General features: G+C 37.2%; 1 protein-coding gene across 1 annotated transcript in view; it reads left to right on the top strand.

Moving 5' to 3' along the window:
• OTOG (otogelin) overlaps positions 1-15,481 on the top strand; it is a 95,691-nt gene that overhangs the window by 24,307 nt on the left and 55,903 nt on the right. Inside the window, exons 14-21 of the mRNA XM_013130067.2 lie at positions 3,729-3,861; positions 4,621-4,798; positions 6,571-6,695; positions 8,102-8,314; positions 9,059-9,224; positions 9,750-9,824; positions 11,554-11,597; positions 13,037-13,190. Coding sequence (XP_012985521.2) covers positions 3,729-3,861; positions 4,621-4,798; positions 6,571-6,695; positions 8,102-8,314; positions 9,059-9,224; positions 9,750-9,824; positions 11,554-11,597; positions 13,037-13,190 — 1,088 coding nt within the window. The remainder of the gene's footprint in view (positions 1-3,728; positions 3,862-4,620; positions 4,799-6,570; positions 6,696-8,101; positions 8,315-9,058; positions 9,225-9,749; positions 9,825-11,553; positions 11,598-13,036; positions 13,191-15,481) is intronic.

Here is a 15,481-nt window from a genome sequence, read left to right on the forward strand (position 1 = left end):
TTATCAACTAGCTGGTACCACTTGGCAGAAGAGCTGCTTTACGGTTCTCTAGGCATCATCCATTATCTCTTTCCCATTTATAAAAATTAATGAATTGAAATGGAAGGCTAAAATATTTGTAGTGCAGAATCTCAAATTTCTTGATATATCGAGATTTTGTGCTTTTTTTTAAATAAAAACCAACCTTATCAGTCCCATCTCATTCAAGCAGATTAAAAATGTAGAAAGAAAATACCTAGGAAGATTTTAGTTCTCTGAATCACAAAGAATCCAGTCATGTAGAATCGTAGATCTGGTGACATAAGGAGTCATCAGGCAACAAGTTATTTCAAAATGATGTGAAATTTTCTTTAAGCACCTTTTGGAAGGAGAATCATTCCAGCAATCAGCACAGCTCGACATTATCTGAGTTTCAGGTGACAACCTCACTGGCTTTGTAGTTTGTATGATGAGAAGGTGCCTACTGAGAGATATCACCATTCCTGTGAAAACACCTGCTGAAAGTTAGCAGGGGCAGTGCTGTGAAAGAAGCAGTTCATTGGAACAGAGAATAATTGTCAGGCAGAATTTCTCCTTTAGTTTCAGCATGAAAGAATAATAAAGCTTTTGTCAATATTGTGTAGTAATTTATATAATATGGAGGCTTGTTCTCTTGTTTCTGGTCTGCTGCTCGTACCAGCTGGTCTTATTTTATTTTTTGCTTCTTAAAAAGCCAACAAAATTGGCAATTTATAGCTGCTGTTGCTGGATGACAGGCACAGAAACCTAATGTCTTAGTAAAGAGGCAAGACAACAAGATAAGCTACAAGAGCACAGCTTCACCATGCAGATATCTGTCTTCACTATCAGTCTGGGAGAGCTGGTTGAGCTGATGAAATATCTTCTGTAATTTTTATAATTTGCTGATTTTAAGTTACATTTTATCATTTCACCTGTTGAGAGATCACTGCTGCACTGTTATTTAGAAACAGGAAAATTCTGAATGTAGTTTTTAATCTGCACACCACTGTGTGTACTTGTGTGTCCATGGTATTTGAAGGACTGACATAATCTGCTCTGTGTTAGTTCAGCATCTGTCAAAGCCACATGGTAGTCTTAGGAGATCCCTGCAGCCCTAGCAATTGTTTTCAATGAGTAGGGCAACATTTGCCCACTACTAGGCAAGTCCCAGTGTAAGTCAGTGAGGATAAAAGTGTAAGTCTTTGAAATGAACATCCTAATCTGTTTGCAGTGTGAATGATGTTATTCATGATATAATTTTGCAGCTAGTGTGACTGTCCAGAGTTAGGGATATTTTAGCTGCATCTTCTCCAGTGCCCCTTTCAGCACTGTAGATGCTTAACATTTTAATATTTCATCATAGGTTATGTCTTTACTGTAGGCAGTGGGATTGAAAATTGCAGCTGCCTGCACTCTTATGGCCATCTCTTAACTACAGCTCCAGACCAGATCTAATCAATTAGACCTCCTTCAGTGAGACCTAGACTGCTGTTTTCCAAGTGATTTCAGACATGTATGCTTTGGTATATAAGACATTATGAGACACTAAAGATGCATAATCAAGATGAGACTAAAATGAACAAATAGTGTGCCAAAAATAACTGGACCCAGTTTTTGACATTGTTCTTGAATACCTTTTAAATGGTTACAAGGTATTGCAGTGAAGGAGGGTGAACAAAAGAAACTGCAGTTGGATGCTTCCCCCTTTCCTCTGTAGATGTCAGGGAACAGACAGTCTTCTAGCTTTATCCAGCTACACTAAATCCATATAAATAAGCTGATGTGTTAGCTATAGTAAAGAGATTTGGGTATAGCAGGAGTGGCAAAAACTTAATTCCTTCCTAGAGAAAAGAAAAATTAGAAGGTGGGCTATCATGTCTCTCAGCGTGTAGCAAGGTAAATTACAGAATGCTGACATAGTTAAGTTCAAGTCATATCTCAGTCCACCTCTATGCTGGATTCTCTGTGATAGAATATTTATTTTTTTTAATAAGGCAGTGATCAAATTAATTCTCTCAAGAAAAATTTGGTAATCTTCTGTGAGTAATAAGCATGCTTTAATGAGCATTCTTTACCTATTGGCATTAAAAGCCAAAATACCTGTAGCTATTCTGAAAGGTGGAAGTCCTAGTCTAACTGTCCTCCTAGATAGGAACTGACTAGTGTTGACCTTTCTCTGCCTAGTTTCTATGTTACTTAGTGCAGGTATATTTGTTACTGTGAAGCTGCACCTCACCTAAAAAACCCCCTGCGCAGGCTGGAAGGGTTTCCTGTCACTTGTCTGTATGGACAGGTGAGGGTCGAAACAGCAGGTGACAAGGTGCATCCAGCCTTGCATACGGGTGGATCAGGACTTTGGTTGCTCGAGATTGCCTCATGAGACGTCAGTCCTGGATGGAAACTTCCTGATTGCCTAAGCAGCCCTTTTTCCAAACAGATTTGCCTATCCCATGTGCCCTTGATCACTGTGCTTGTAGTAAGTGTGGGTAAAGCCCTTCCCAAATCTTCGCTCGCGAAGCCAAGCTATCAATTTGTTACTGTGGTATGTTGAAAACAGTCAATATTCAGTAGTCTTCAGACTTGTGTTGCTTTCCACCCATGTAGTATGGTGTCTAGTTGAAGATCACTACAGTAACATAAAACATGCAGGACTTTTAAATAGTTTAGGACATCATTTATGTGCTTACTTATTTCAGAACTTGAATGAAAAAAAATCTAACATAACTAGCACAGAACATGTACATGATGTACACAATAGTTGACTTCTGTTTTGATTAAAGCAGTTATCCTTGATTGTTTTTTTTAGCTGCTGTGAATATTTCTTCTGTAGGGCATGTAGCTTCTTTATGTTGTGGAATTTCAGCATGAGTCTCAATACTTTGATTTGTAGGATTTCAGTCAATAGATGCTTTTGGTCATGTTGACAATTAAGTACCACTGAAGAGGGTGGTTGTGAGTAAGGCAGATGATGTTGAGCTAAGATTTTTTGGAGTATGTTTCATCTGGACTGAAATGCAGTATTTCTTTCCATGTTTTTTCTGTGTGACCTTTTGACTTAGAGAGCTGAAATAGAAATAAGGATAAGCAAAGGTAGTAACAATAAGATGGGTCAGTTGGATGCTGTGACACTGTATTCTGGTGTGATGCTGCCTTTCTTTTGTCAGTATTCATCCAGGGAGTTTATGAACACACTCCACAATTCCTCTCAGAAATAATGATTTTAAATGTTGTTTTAAATAACTATTCACAAGATGCTTCTGTTTTTCATCATTGTTTGCCTTTAAAAGAATTTATCTTCTGTATGCTTTGAACAAACCTAGCATGTCAGAACACTTTAAAGTACATATTTTGATTTTTGTGCACAGCAGTGCTGTGGTTAATGCAGCCTTGTTTGTGAGCATTCATTTAACCTCAGCGGGCCTTTAACCAGGGGGTCCCATGAATTGCAGGTGTGTTTGTACTTAGCTATGTAAGAATTACTTAGTTTCTCTTTCCAAATCCCACTTTTGAGCTATACTAAACACACATGTGAAATCATTCCAAATACTGTTTTCTTACTTAGCTGTAAAACTGTGTTTTACAAGTGCTCTCTGCTAATAAGATAGATACAAATGAACATTTTCAATTCCCCACTAATTATAGCTTCACTCCAAGTCTTATGTAACTTTTATCCTTCTTAAGGTTTGTTTTTTTGTTTGTTTTTAAATGTGTTTTTCTCTTACTTGTAGAACCAGGATGGATCATGTATTCAATCAATCAGCCTTATCCTTAAGCACGACCTCAAGAGACAAGTGACTCTGACTCATTCAGGAGATGTTCTGGTATATGACCAATACAAAATTAACCTGCCTTATGCAGATGGTAAGGAATAATGTATAAACTTACAACTTCTATTGAGCACTAAGGCAGTATTTTAATGGCATATGCATGTGTTGTGTCACTGAAGTGGTATGATTTTAATATTCTGTGTAAAATGTTTCATAAATTAACTTTTCTGAGGAGAAATTATTTTCTCTAATTCTTGGACATCATAATTCCTTTTCCTTTCTTTTGTAAACAATTCAAGTAAATATAAATGGAAGGAGCCCTCTCACAGATGATTTACAAACAAAAAAACCCCCAACTATTTCTTTTTGCTTCAGTAAGTTTTAAATCTCTCCTTCCGTAAGGTGTTACCAAATATTCTGTGTAGGAATATGTGACACTGTTCTGTGAGATTCAATGTTAACTTTAACATATATGCATTCATATGCAAAAATTAGTACATTGAATGTCTTTCGGAATTTCCCCCAAAATGCTTTAGTACAAGGAAGTATGTTGCTGGTGGTGGTCTGCAATATTGTATCTTTAAATTGATTTACATTTAGTTAAGCTTTATGAATATTCTGGTGAACTTTGGATGCATTTTTAAAAAATGCAGTACTTTTGCAAGTTTCTTGTTTTCTTTAAAATCAGTGTAATGTTTGGTGAGAAATCAACAATTAGGGGAAAATTGGGCCTTAGTAGGAAGAAAATGTAACTTACGTAAAAATGATACAGAATAAAACCAGTGAAATGACAAGAAACAAAATGCAGGCAGGTTTCCTTTGCTTTTCAACTGTCTCTGTTTTTACTCACCAGAGTTATTTGAAATACGGAAACTGTCTTCTGTATTTCTTCAAGTAAAGACACACATCGGATTACAGATACTGTACGACAGAGAAGGACTGAGGCTTTACCTTCAAGTGGATGGACGGTGGAAGGATGATACTGTGGGCCTTTGTGGAACCTTCAATGGAAATACAGAGGATGATTTTTTGTATGACTAGCTGCAAGATTTCTATTTGCTAGTGTATATACATATCATCTACAGTTAGAGCGGTAGATCAAATGTGGGCTGAAGCTGAATGTATAGATATCAAGAATAATTTACTTAGAAGTTTTGTTAGTGAGATAGTAGGTTTTAGTTTACTAACAAAAAGATCTGTAAATTCAACCATAGGGTATCAAGCCAGGTTTTGCTTAAAATACTGTAATACAAAAATACAGTGAAGTATATATGACTAGTGCTGGTTTATCTGCAAAGTTTGGTCCACAATATGGAGTGGCCTGTAAAAGGGACTTCCTGTCTCCCTACAAGCCTCTTCATCTCTTTCCAGCTCCTATTTTCTGCTGCAAGTTCTAATCTGCTCTCTGTGACAGAGCCTCCATTGTTCAGTGCCTTCAGGCTAACGGGAATTGGCTGTTGCCTGAGCTTCACTTCACTGTGATGCAGTGAAAGGTGCTTAGAGCTGCCTGAGCACCACAGTCAAGATTGCTGCTTGTCCAGCTTCTTTATAGCACGTTACCTACAGATAATAAAGAACAATTTGGGTTCCAGAGGACTGAGCAGCCTCATGGAAGTGGGAGAAGGAGAACATGAATTTAGAGCTTGACATAGTATTTCTTTGACCAAGGGGAGGTGAAAAAAAAGAGAGAAGAATAGAATTTCTTTCTCTCAAAACTAATAGAAAAATGGGAAATCTTTCCATAATGGCTCCAATTGAAACACACACACACACACACACACACAAATATGTTAGTGGGTTTTTTGATGAATTCAATCTTAAAAATTAAGAAGTGTTATCAAATTTTTTTTTTATAATGAGTCTAGGAAATATCTAGACAGGACCTCAATGAAGAGATCATTTATGTAAAACTACTTAAGAAAATCTGTTTAAAGCACATAAGTTTTGTAGTGTGTTTTTGAGTCTTGGAACTTGTTCTCAAATAAGTGAGAAATTGTTCAATAGTTGACATTTGTGAAAAAATCCCTTAAACTACAGGAACTTAGGAATTGTGCTGAGACATTACACAAACCATAATGTGCAAGCATCTTGATATGTACATGCAACTCCTGACCCACATCAGATTTGGGGCACAGATTTTGCAACACCTTCACTCCCAGCTGCTTTGCTTAATGCAATCTTTCCCAGGCGTGTAAAATCCCATGTTTAAATGCACTGTTTCAATCATTCTCCCTGTACAATAGAAATGTGCCTTGGTTATTTTGATCAAAGTCTATCTTTCAGCTTCTGCTGCCTGTTTGATTACCTCACTGAATCCTCATGGGTTCAACTGCTTATGCATTTATATTTCTTTACCTTTGGATTTCTGTTCCTTCCTCTTTTTTGCAGGGACTAGAGGGCCTAGGAAGTCAGCTACCTAGGAACAGACAGGAAAATATAGGTAGAGGAGAGATAAAAATGAATCAGATATCACTGAGGAGGCAGAATTATGAGTATGAGAATGCAGACTTTCAGGGCAGTGATTCTCCCTCCTTCTGTCTTGTGAAAACGAAACTTGGTCTGTTTTGATCTGTCCTTCCTTACAAAGTATCTAATGGCTCTAGAGCACATCTCTTGTTTCTGGGCCTTTGCCTGGAAAGAAAGAGTAGTCCTGAAACTTAAGCTCACTGCTTTACATGGAAATGCATGTGAATATGGAACAGTGGAAAGGGAGCTTAATCAGCTCTGCTCAAGAGGGTGGTAGAACTGAGAACATTCTGTAAATTCACTGTGTCTTTTGTGACTGACTTCTGTTCTGTAAAAGATCTCCAGTTGGAGTAACTGAAAGCACTCCAGAGCTGTTTGGAAATGCATGGAAAACTTCATCAGCATGCATTCTTGTGCACGATAGTTTGCAAATGGATCCATGTGACATTCATCTGCAGGCAGGTGGGCAGTGACAGTCAATTGTTATGTACAAATGTACTTCTATTTCTATCCGTGCTGATTTTCCTAGTTGGATCAGGGCGAAGTAATAAATAGTCCTACCCACTGAAAAAAAAATCAGACAGGTAGCATTTGTTGAGTTGTATTCCCTAACAAATCACATAGTGTATTGTTTAAGTATTTTATGATACTTCCAGGGGCACTCGAAATACCTTTTATTTCTGGATTGCAGTTACAATGTGTTGAGTTAGACACGCATTAAAAGTTGGTTGTATGTCTAGTAGTGGTGATGCTGCTGGGTAAGATGGAGACTTAAAAGTGTTACAGTATTCAATTTTGAAAAATACTGAAAACATTTGATTTTGTTGTCTGATATCGAAGAGAATGAATAGGAGAAAGATACTGATGCACTGCCAGTCCTTAGACTCAGCCAGAAGGGTCCAGTTGGGAAAGATGCTACTGACTCATGCCATGAGGACCACAGATGGTCACTAAGATATGCTTTAATAGTGATGAACTCTGTAGATCATCAGTTATATCTGTTTCATAGTTCTTACCACTTCTTGACTTGGACCCTACATGCTTCTTGGCAAGATATAGGGGTAAAATACTAAATAAAGTTTTGCTTGTAATTTCAGCAGTGCTAGGAAATCATCACATTTTCTGCTACATCATCCCATCTTTGAAGTATTATACAATGTGCAGCACTAATATTAGTGCTATTATTATACTTTGAAGTATTATACAATGTGCATTCTTGTTAGTGGGTTTGGACATAAGTATAGAAAAAAAGTGGCCTGTACAGGAAATCAGAAATCTTGGAAAAGGAATTTTGAAGTCCTAGTTCATGCGTGCCTCTTATTTTTTTTTGGGAATACAAAGTTAACTCTTTCTGGGTATGCTAATGTGGCATAGTATTTCTTTTGATTACTGTTGCACAAATATTTAGTGCATTCAGAATTAAGACACTCAGATGTACGCTGTATTTGGAGCTTCTTATGTAATTATTTGATACTGCTCTCCCTCTCCTGTAAGACAGTGCCACCCTGAACTGGCAGCTCTGGCTCTGGCAACAGAAAAAATGGGGAAACGGTTATTCTTTAAGGCAGTGTGTGTCTATGAAAGGCACTGGGTAGTGTGTAGCATCTGTTGCCTAATCCACATTGATGAATTAGTTTAAAGACTCTATGTAGGCACTGTCTAGGTATTGTAAAATTTCCAAGATCAAAACTGTGAGCAGCTAACTTCTTTTCTGACCTCTCATGTAGCTGTATAGATAACAAAGATTAAAAGATATATATGGCAATAGTATATAACCATGATCAGTTGCTTGGTATAGAAGATACTTTTTATTCTAAGTCTTTTTAAACTCCCTTGCTGAAACAGTGTTTAATCTGTTATTTGTATAGCCTCTTATGCAGCGGAAGCTTGTAGCATCCTTACGAAAGACCTTTTTGCTCCATGCTATCCCTATTTGAGTCCTGTTCCCTATTTTGAGCAGTGCAGAAGAGACACTTGCAAATGTGGACAGATTTGTTTTTGCTCTGCTCTGGCCCATTATGCTCATCATTGTCGAAGATTTGGAATTGTAATAGACTTCAGAGGACGTGTCCCAGACTGCTGTGAGTTGCCTTTCACTTCTAGTTTTAAATAGGCTTCAGAATGAACATAAAACTAAATGAGTATAATATTTAAATGAGAAATAAATTGATTCTATAATGATCTGTTGTGTACAAGGGAAGGTTCTTTTTTGTTAAGACAGAATTAGTACAAGTGTTTTTAGAGGATTGTTGATTTTTAATTTAAAATGAATGTTAGAATACAGATAATGTAGAGACAGCCAAATGTGACATCTGTTAACTCCTCTATAATGCCTAACAGTTGTAGGATTGGGGTTATATTATGAAATTTTTAGTTTATATGGACTTCTAGTGATGTAAAAGATGTTGATAGGACACGTAGTGCCATTGTACAATTTTTTGTTTTAAATTATAGAATTGAAAACCTATGACGATATTGAGCAACACCTGCAAAGTACACATTTTATTTCTTGCTTTTAATGCTTTTGTCAAGATGCTGTGAATTTCCTAAAGCCCATGCACAAGAGCCATGCCTTTTCAGTCAGAGGAAAAGAACCTTCAACTGTTCTGTTTTTCCTGTGTAAATCTGGATTAACTATGCAAACTTCATTGTACTTGTTATTACTGTGGATTTACATCTGTGTAGTGTACACAGCATAGTGCCAAGATAGCAATTTTAGTGGAATTTAATGTGATTGGGAATGAAAGAATAGAGATGTTTATCAGAAAACTGTTGGGAGGTACTTGACTCTCTTGTAATTTGAGATGTTTGTTTCATTTGGACAGCTCTTTCATGTGAAGATACAAAGGAGTACAGTACTTGTGTATCTACCTGTGGCAGAACCTGCCAAGCACTGTCCATGCCAGAGACATGCAGCAGTGATTGTGTAGAAGGCTGTGCTTGTCCTTCTGGAATGTATTTGAATTCCAAGACTGAACGATGTGTACAGAGGTAGGTAAAGTCGCATTTCTGATAGTCACATTCACTATTTTAGACCACTGCATTTGCAAGAGAGTGAAAAACTAATAAATATGTAACCTTGTGGATATTATGAATCTATAAGCTTGGAGGAATCATAGAATTATACAGAACCTGTGTGTTGATAAAAAAATAGCTCTTTCATAGTACCGACACTCATCCAACATCTTCAAAACTAGTTACTACATATTATCTGGGTTTGGCAAATAAGAGATACAAAAGGTGTTCACTGTTGTGTAGAGGTGCTGCTTTGTTACTGATTTGTTTTGGGATGTGCTCAAGATATATGGTGTGTTGAGATCAATTCCTTGTATTTAAAAATCAAACAAGCAAACAAAAAGAAACCCCATCCACAAAACCCCAACCCAACCAGCCAAAAAAACTCACCAAAACCAACAAAGCAATCAACTGAACTTTGAACAGCAGTTAAGTTATTGGGAATTAGTTTCTTCCCTCAGTTTGAGTTAATCATAGTTATATATTTTTCCTCTACTCCAGAAATGAATGCCCGTGTTATTTTCAAGGAGTTGACTATCCACCTGGAGAAAACATTATGACATCTTTGGGGAAATGGTAAGATACTTATTTGTTGTGTTTATTTTTTAAGAGCTCTGGGTCAAGTCATTCTGAGAAGTCTGTTGGTGTTTTTTGGTGGTGTGTTGTTTGTTTGGGGTTTTTTTGTGGGGTTATTTTAAATGAAAAGTACAGAACAAGCTTACATCAGTTTCCTGTGCATGTTTGGACAGAGCTTCTTTAGAACTTAGGTTTTCAGGTGCTTATAATCTAATATATTAATGCGCAGTGTAGAGAGAAAAGCCACTGTAAATTTGTACATCCATAGTAATGTAGAGAGTTCTAGAAAACCCCAGACACTCGCTGACTGTTGATTCAAATTTGTTCAGCTAGATCTTCATTGCTATTCTTCTTCCTTATACCAGATTGTAAATCCATATATATATATATATATATATATATATATATACATCTCAATGTATCTCAATATATCTTAATTAGCAAGTTAGCTCATCTTTACCTCAGGGCAGAGTACCAGGCAACCCACTCTGCGTATGGGGGTGTGCAAAGTCTGGGTGCCCTGTTTCCTGCCTTCCTGGGTATGTTTTACAGAGCTTGTGCCAGACAGCCCTTGTGGGAAAGGGCTTCTCCTGGTAGATTATCTGATTGATTTCATTTCATCCTCCTCCTTAAGGATCTAGTTTAGCTTATTATGCTGAGCACTATGGCAGAGATATGGCTGAATGCACACCAATCTGTGATCATTCACAAATGTATTGTTTAAGGAAAGTTATTTGGAATGTGGCAGCTTATGTTTCATGTGAATCTGTTAATTAAAAATATATCTACTGGTTTACAGCTACTAGTCTTGAAGGTAAGAGATCTGTTTAGTCATGAATTTGCTTGCTATGTTTTAATAAGGCTGTATACATATCTGTGGGGAGGAAAGGCTTCCAAGCTCCTTTGGATTACCTTGTGCTAAGTAACACATTAGGAACTGTACAGGACTGTATGTGTGGATGAACTGGAAACAATGTGCACAACATGCATTATTTTTAATTTGTCACTTTTTTTAATTAGAAACAATTATGATATTTCTTATCAGTTCTTTCTTATCAGTTGCTTCTTTTTTGGAACTTCAACTTTCAAACTTGAATTTCTTCTCATGTTTGTCTATGAAGTAGCTTCCTTTCTCTGTTCTCAGCCAGTTCTTTGAAATATTTTCATTGTGATACCAGCATTTTATCAGCATTTGAGTCCTCACTCTCAGTTTGCTTTAACGCTGCTTTGCCTGTTGGCTGCATTATACTGTGAAGTCTTTGCCCACTTTTCACGCAGTACTGTGGAGTTCAGTAACACCTCCAAACATGACAGCAGAGTGTCTGTAGCAAACAGGATTCAATTCTGAATCTGCTGACAAGCAGTGTGTGTACTGGGGACATCCTAGCCCCACTGCAAAGGAATGGAGAATAGTACTGGAGTTCTTGGGCTCAGCTTCTCTAGTGAAGCACAGGACCTGAAATTAAGCCAGTGTTGCTACATTTTTCCCTGCCAATGAGCTGCTATCGGATCTGCTACCATTTTATAAAAGGACTGGGTAATTTTGGTTGGAAATAGACGGGGGCAGTGTTATGTTGCTCAGTGCTTCCCTGCACACTTTATTCAGAGTTCTGAGGTTCAGTGCAACTATTTGTGCAGTTACTTTGTACTGACTCATACTTCAGTATTAAGCATTCATATTTTTAGATCTTCCTGACTCATATGACATCTTCATATGTTTTTATTGTAGCCATTGCAGGGATGGAATAATGAATTGCGATAACAACATAATAGGTGAGTGAGAGGGAGAGGGGAAAATATATTCAGGTCAAATGAATATGCATTCTCTAATCTCTGTGGAACCTGTTATTTGTAGTAGAAGAATGTGCAACATGTACAAATCCATGTACTTGTAGGAGGGAAGTGATCATTTAGGAATTATATATTTGGGTGAGTGGAAGAAAGGCTGATGCAAATCAGCAGTGTAATGGTCCAAAATACTGCTAAATCTGAGCAACTTTTTTCTTTACAGTGCTTTTAAATACTTTTCTTTCTTTTTTGGATTGTTAATATGAGTAAGCTTAGCTACATGACAAAGAGCAGAGCATCGGGACAAATAGATTAGCTTTGCCCCATAAAACGTGATTGTAGGAACTGAACACTGGCAGTAATTTTTCACAGATATTTGTTCTTTCCCTCCACAAACCTTGAGAGTAATTGAAATATGGAAGAATAATATATCTTGTGTCATACTCAAATAAAAGAATGTAGCAAGTGCTTTTTTCTATTACAGTACATTTTATATATGATTAATTATTATGGTCCATATTGTTGTTCTAATGCTCCTTTTACATCAGTGAGAAAGACTTTCATTTGAGGTTTCAGCTCTAAAATTACCAGCTCTTCTGCCTTTAGTAAAAATCTCTTCCTCATGCACTTGAAGGTAGTGGTTGCACTGATTTGACAGCCACAACCTCTCTCCCTAATAAATAAATAAATAAACCCCTAGCAACCAACCAAAACAACTTTAAAACACTGTCACTGCTTCAGGCATTTGTGTTAACTATACAAAGTGTGCTAGTGCAACCCAAAGGCAATTGTGCAATTGAATCGTTTTATTCATAGTCAGTGGTATGGAAATTCACACCTAGCTCTCAGACCTCTTCTTGATATTTTTTGGTGCCTTCTATTGATTTCTGAATGCACTTTGCATTTCTGTTTCAGAGGCCTTAATCCTGACTGTTTAGAAAGTCATGTCCCTTACTAAACAAATATATTAATTTTGGTATTGTCTATGAGATTTTACAAGGGCATGTAGGGATAGGAAAGAGGGAATGGCTTTAACTGTAAGAGGGTAGATTTTGATTAGATATTAAGAAGAAAAGAGGGTGGTGAGGACTGTAACAGGTTGCCCAGAGAAGCTGTGGCTGACCCATCTTTGGAAGTGCTCAAGGCCAGGCTGGATGGGGCTTTGAGCAACCTGGTCTAGTGGAAGGTGTCCCTGCCCATGGTAAGGAGGTTGGAAAGATGATCTATAAGGTCCCTTCCAACCCAAACCATTCTGTGATTTATAGGGGTTCTGTGAAGTTAATTATGCTCAGGAGAGACAGGTAGTCAGATGTTACTGGATGATACACCTTTGTGTTACATTCTCAATCTAAATCTAACACAACTTTATGAAATACAAAATTTTAGGCATGAAGACTAATATGTTTGTCGACTTTTCCTCTCAGCACACAGCTGCCCAGTTGGACAGATTTATATTAACTGCAGTAATCCACAAGTTGATCCTGAACTTAGCAGAGAGAGAACTTGTGAGAATCAGCTGTTAAACCTCACTTTCTCAGCACACCTTCCTTGTGTTTCAGGTTGTGTCTGCCCACCTGGGTGAGTACAGACAGATTTGTGTCTTTTTGTGCGCAAACACAGATGACCACCTTCATTAGAGATTGAGCAATTAATTCTGCTGACATAATGAATTTCTAGTTAGAGAATTTGAGGTGTCAAGGTGTGAGCATCCAGCTTGCAAAGGCTTATCATGCAACAATGTGGACTGTTTAAGGCATAAGGAATGGTAAACTGAGAGACAGGTGGAGCTAAAGGTCTAATACCTCACAATAATAAAACCAAGGCAACAGAAATATAGAAAGGCCATTGCAGTATTTGATCTAATCCCTCTACTGCAGCAGAATAATGTTTACCTAGACAGTTTTTTTTTCAGATACCTGACTTCATTTTTGGACATATCACTGAGCAAGACATGTGTCTTCATTCCAGGGCATTACTTTCAGTATCTTCTCCATCAAAATGATATTTTCTCAGGGATTTGTGCTGCAAATGTGCAGATGAGCTGCCATTGTGTTTTGGAATCAAGCACTGTGTTGCAGATATTTTTTGAATATCAAAATAGAAATTATGTGTGTAAGTTACATTGGTTTTGATGGGATTTAGTTTCTTAAGCACATAGCTAAGAAGTTTTTGAGTATTATTACCCTAAATTTACTATTTATGCCTCAGAACAAAGAGTAAAAGCCAGATCCTCTGTCAAACTGTGTTGAAATAGCTCATTTGAAGTCTCTACTACATTTGGATCAGTTCAACCTAGTAAGACTTTTCAGGTTTGTTTCTTTTTCCTCACTTAATGTTCTCACAGAATAGAGCTATGAAAAGATAGTAAACTGAAAGCTGTAGTATCCTGTAACTAATGAAGTTTTGAAACAATTAAACCATTAGGTGTTACAGTAATATTATTGACACCTGCTGGTTTTGAATGTTAGTTTATACTGTTTTTAGGGAAGTAATGGGTGGTGTTGGAATTCTGGTATTAGGAATGTTACCTGCTGCTTATTTCATTCTTTTTACCTCCCTGAAACTCTATTGCAGATGTTTTGTTCTTGGGACAAAAGTCTACATGGTTGCATAAATCAGTTGGCAATAGGCTGTTCTCCAAGGGAGTCAAAAGAGCTGTGCAATACAAAGCCTGGTGAAAACTGCAATGCTGGAAGCTGAGAGAGTTATTTTTCAGTGTTCTGGTCCAGATTTGTGGGTTTTGCAGAAGTAAAGAAGTTTTTGACTCACAGGTGGCACATTGCTTCTAATGATGCCCTTACCAATACTATTTATGTATTTGTGTTTCTGTGAATGAGTAAAGCTATAGATAATAAAAGAGTAACTTCATCTTCAGTGTAGTGAAGTCATAGGTGTCCTCAGATCTTTGCAGTTCATTGTAGGCTGGAGAGTAAGTATAAGCATCAAGCAAAACATCTGATACTTCAAAGAGGAGCTGTGTACAGCCTCTCTGTGCAGTATCTGTGGTGAATTCTTAGATCATTGAAATCTATCCATTTGCTTGGCTTTACAAGAGAGAAAGCTGTTATCACTTGTTTTAGTCAGGGTAAGAAGGTGAGGAAAAAACTGTATTTAGTGTTACTTTGTCAGTGTGATGCTCTTTGTCTGAATGTGCCCTGTTCAGTTCTGAGCAGCTTTCAACCAGTGGGAATTTCAGTTTCACAGCTGGTTGTCTTCAAGAGACACAATATGTAAATTAAATATGGATTACAAAGAACTCTTTCACACAATGTGTGAAAATTATAGTTTCTCAGTTTAATGGGGGACGGGAGTTTATGATGTCTGCACATTCTCATTAAGAGGAGCTATAGAGTAGCAAATTTCTATCTGATAGTTAGCACAACACAGAATCTAAGTTACAGTACAAAAATTACAAGTTCATTAATATGAGTAAGTAAAATGTTCCATGATAAATGCAAATCTTTTCTTTTGGATACCTGGGAAGTAGAACAGTGTCATCACCCTGTTTGTCATGGATGCGCCTTGCACCCATGATCTCTTGTCCATAGTTCAGGGCTTTTTTTTATAGTGAAAGCACATACCACTAGTGCAAAGGGGCATGATGGCTCCCACACATCTTGGAAGATTTATTGTCTTCAGTTAAATGTAAGCTAATTGTCTGAGTTACAATAAATTGGGTGAAATTTAGAGGTGGTCTGGAAAAATCTCAGTTTCCCAGACTTTAATGTTTATTTGATAATGAATAAATCTTCATGGGGTTAGTTAGTGGCTAAAGGGCTAGTGCTGGAAGTGCTAGCACTTACCAAAGATTCACTTTCCTGTGAAAGGAAATTACCAAATTACTTATATAATCATAAATAAAGTTATGC

The sequence above is a fragment of the Melopsittacus undulatus genome, chromosome 4, assembly GCF_012275295.1.
Source record: "Melopsittacus undulatus isolate bMelUnd1 chromosome 4, bMelUnd1.mat.Z, whole genome shotgun sequence".
Lineage (NCBI taxonomy): Eukaryota > Metazoa > Chordata > Aves > Psittaciformes > Psittaculidae > Melopsittacus > Melopsittacus undulatus.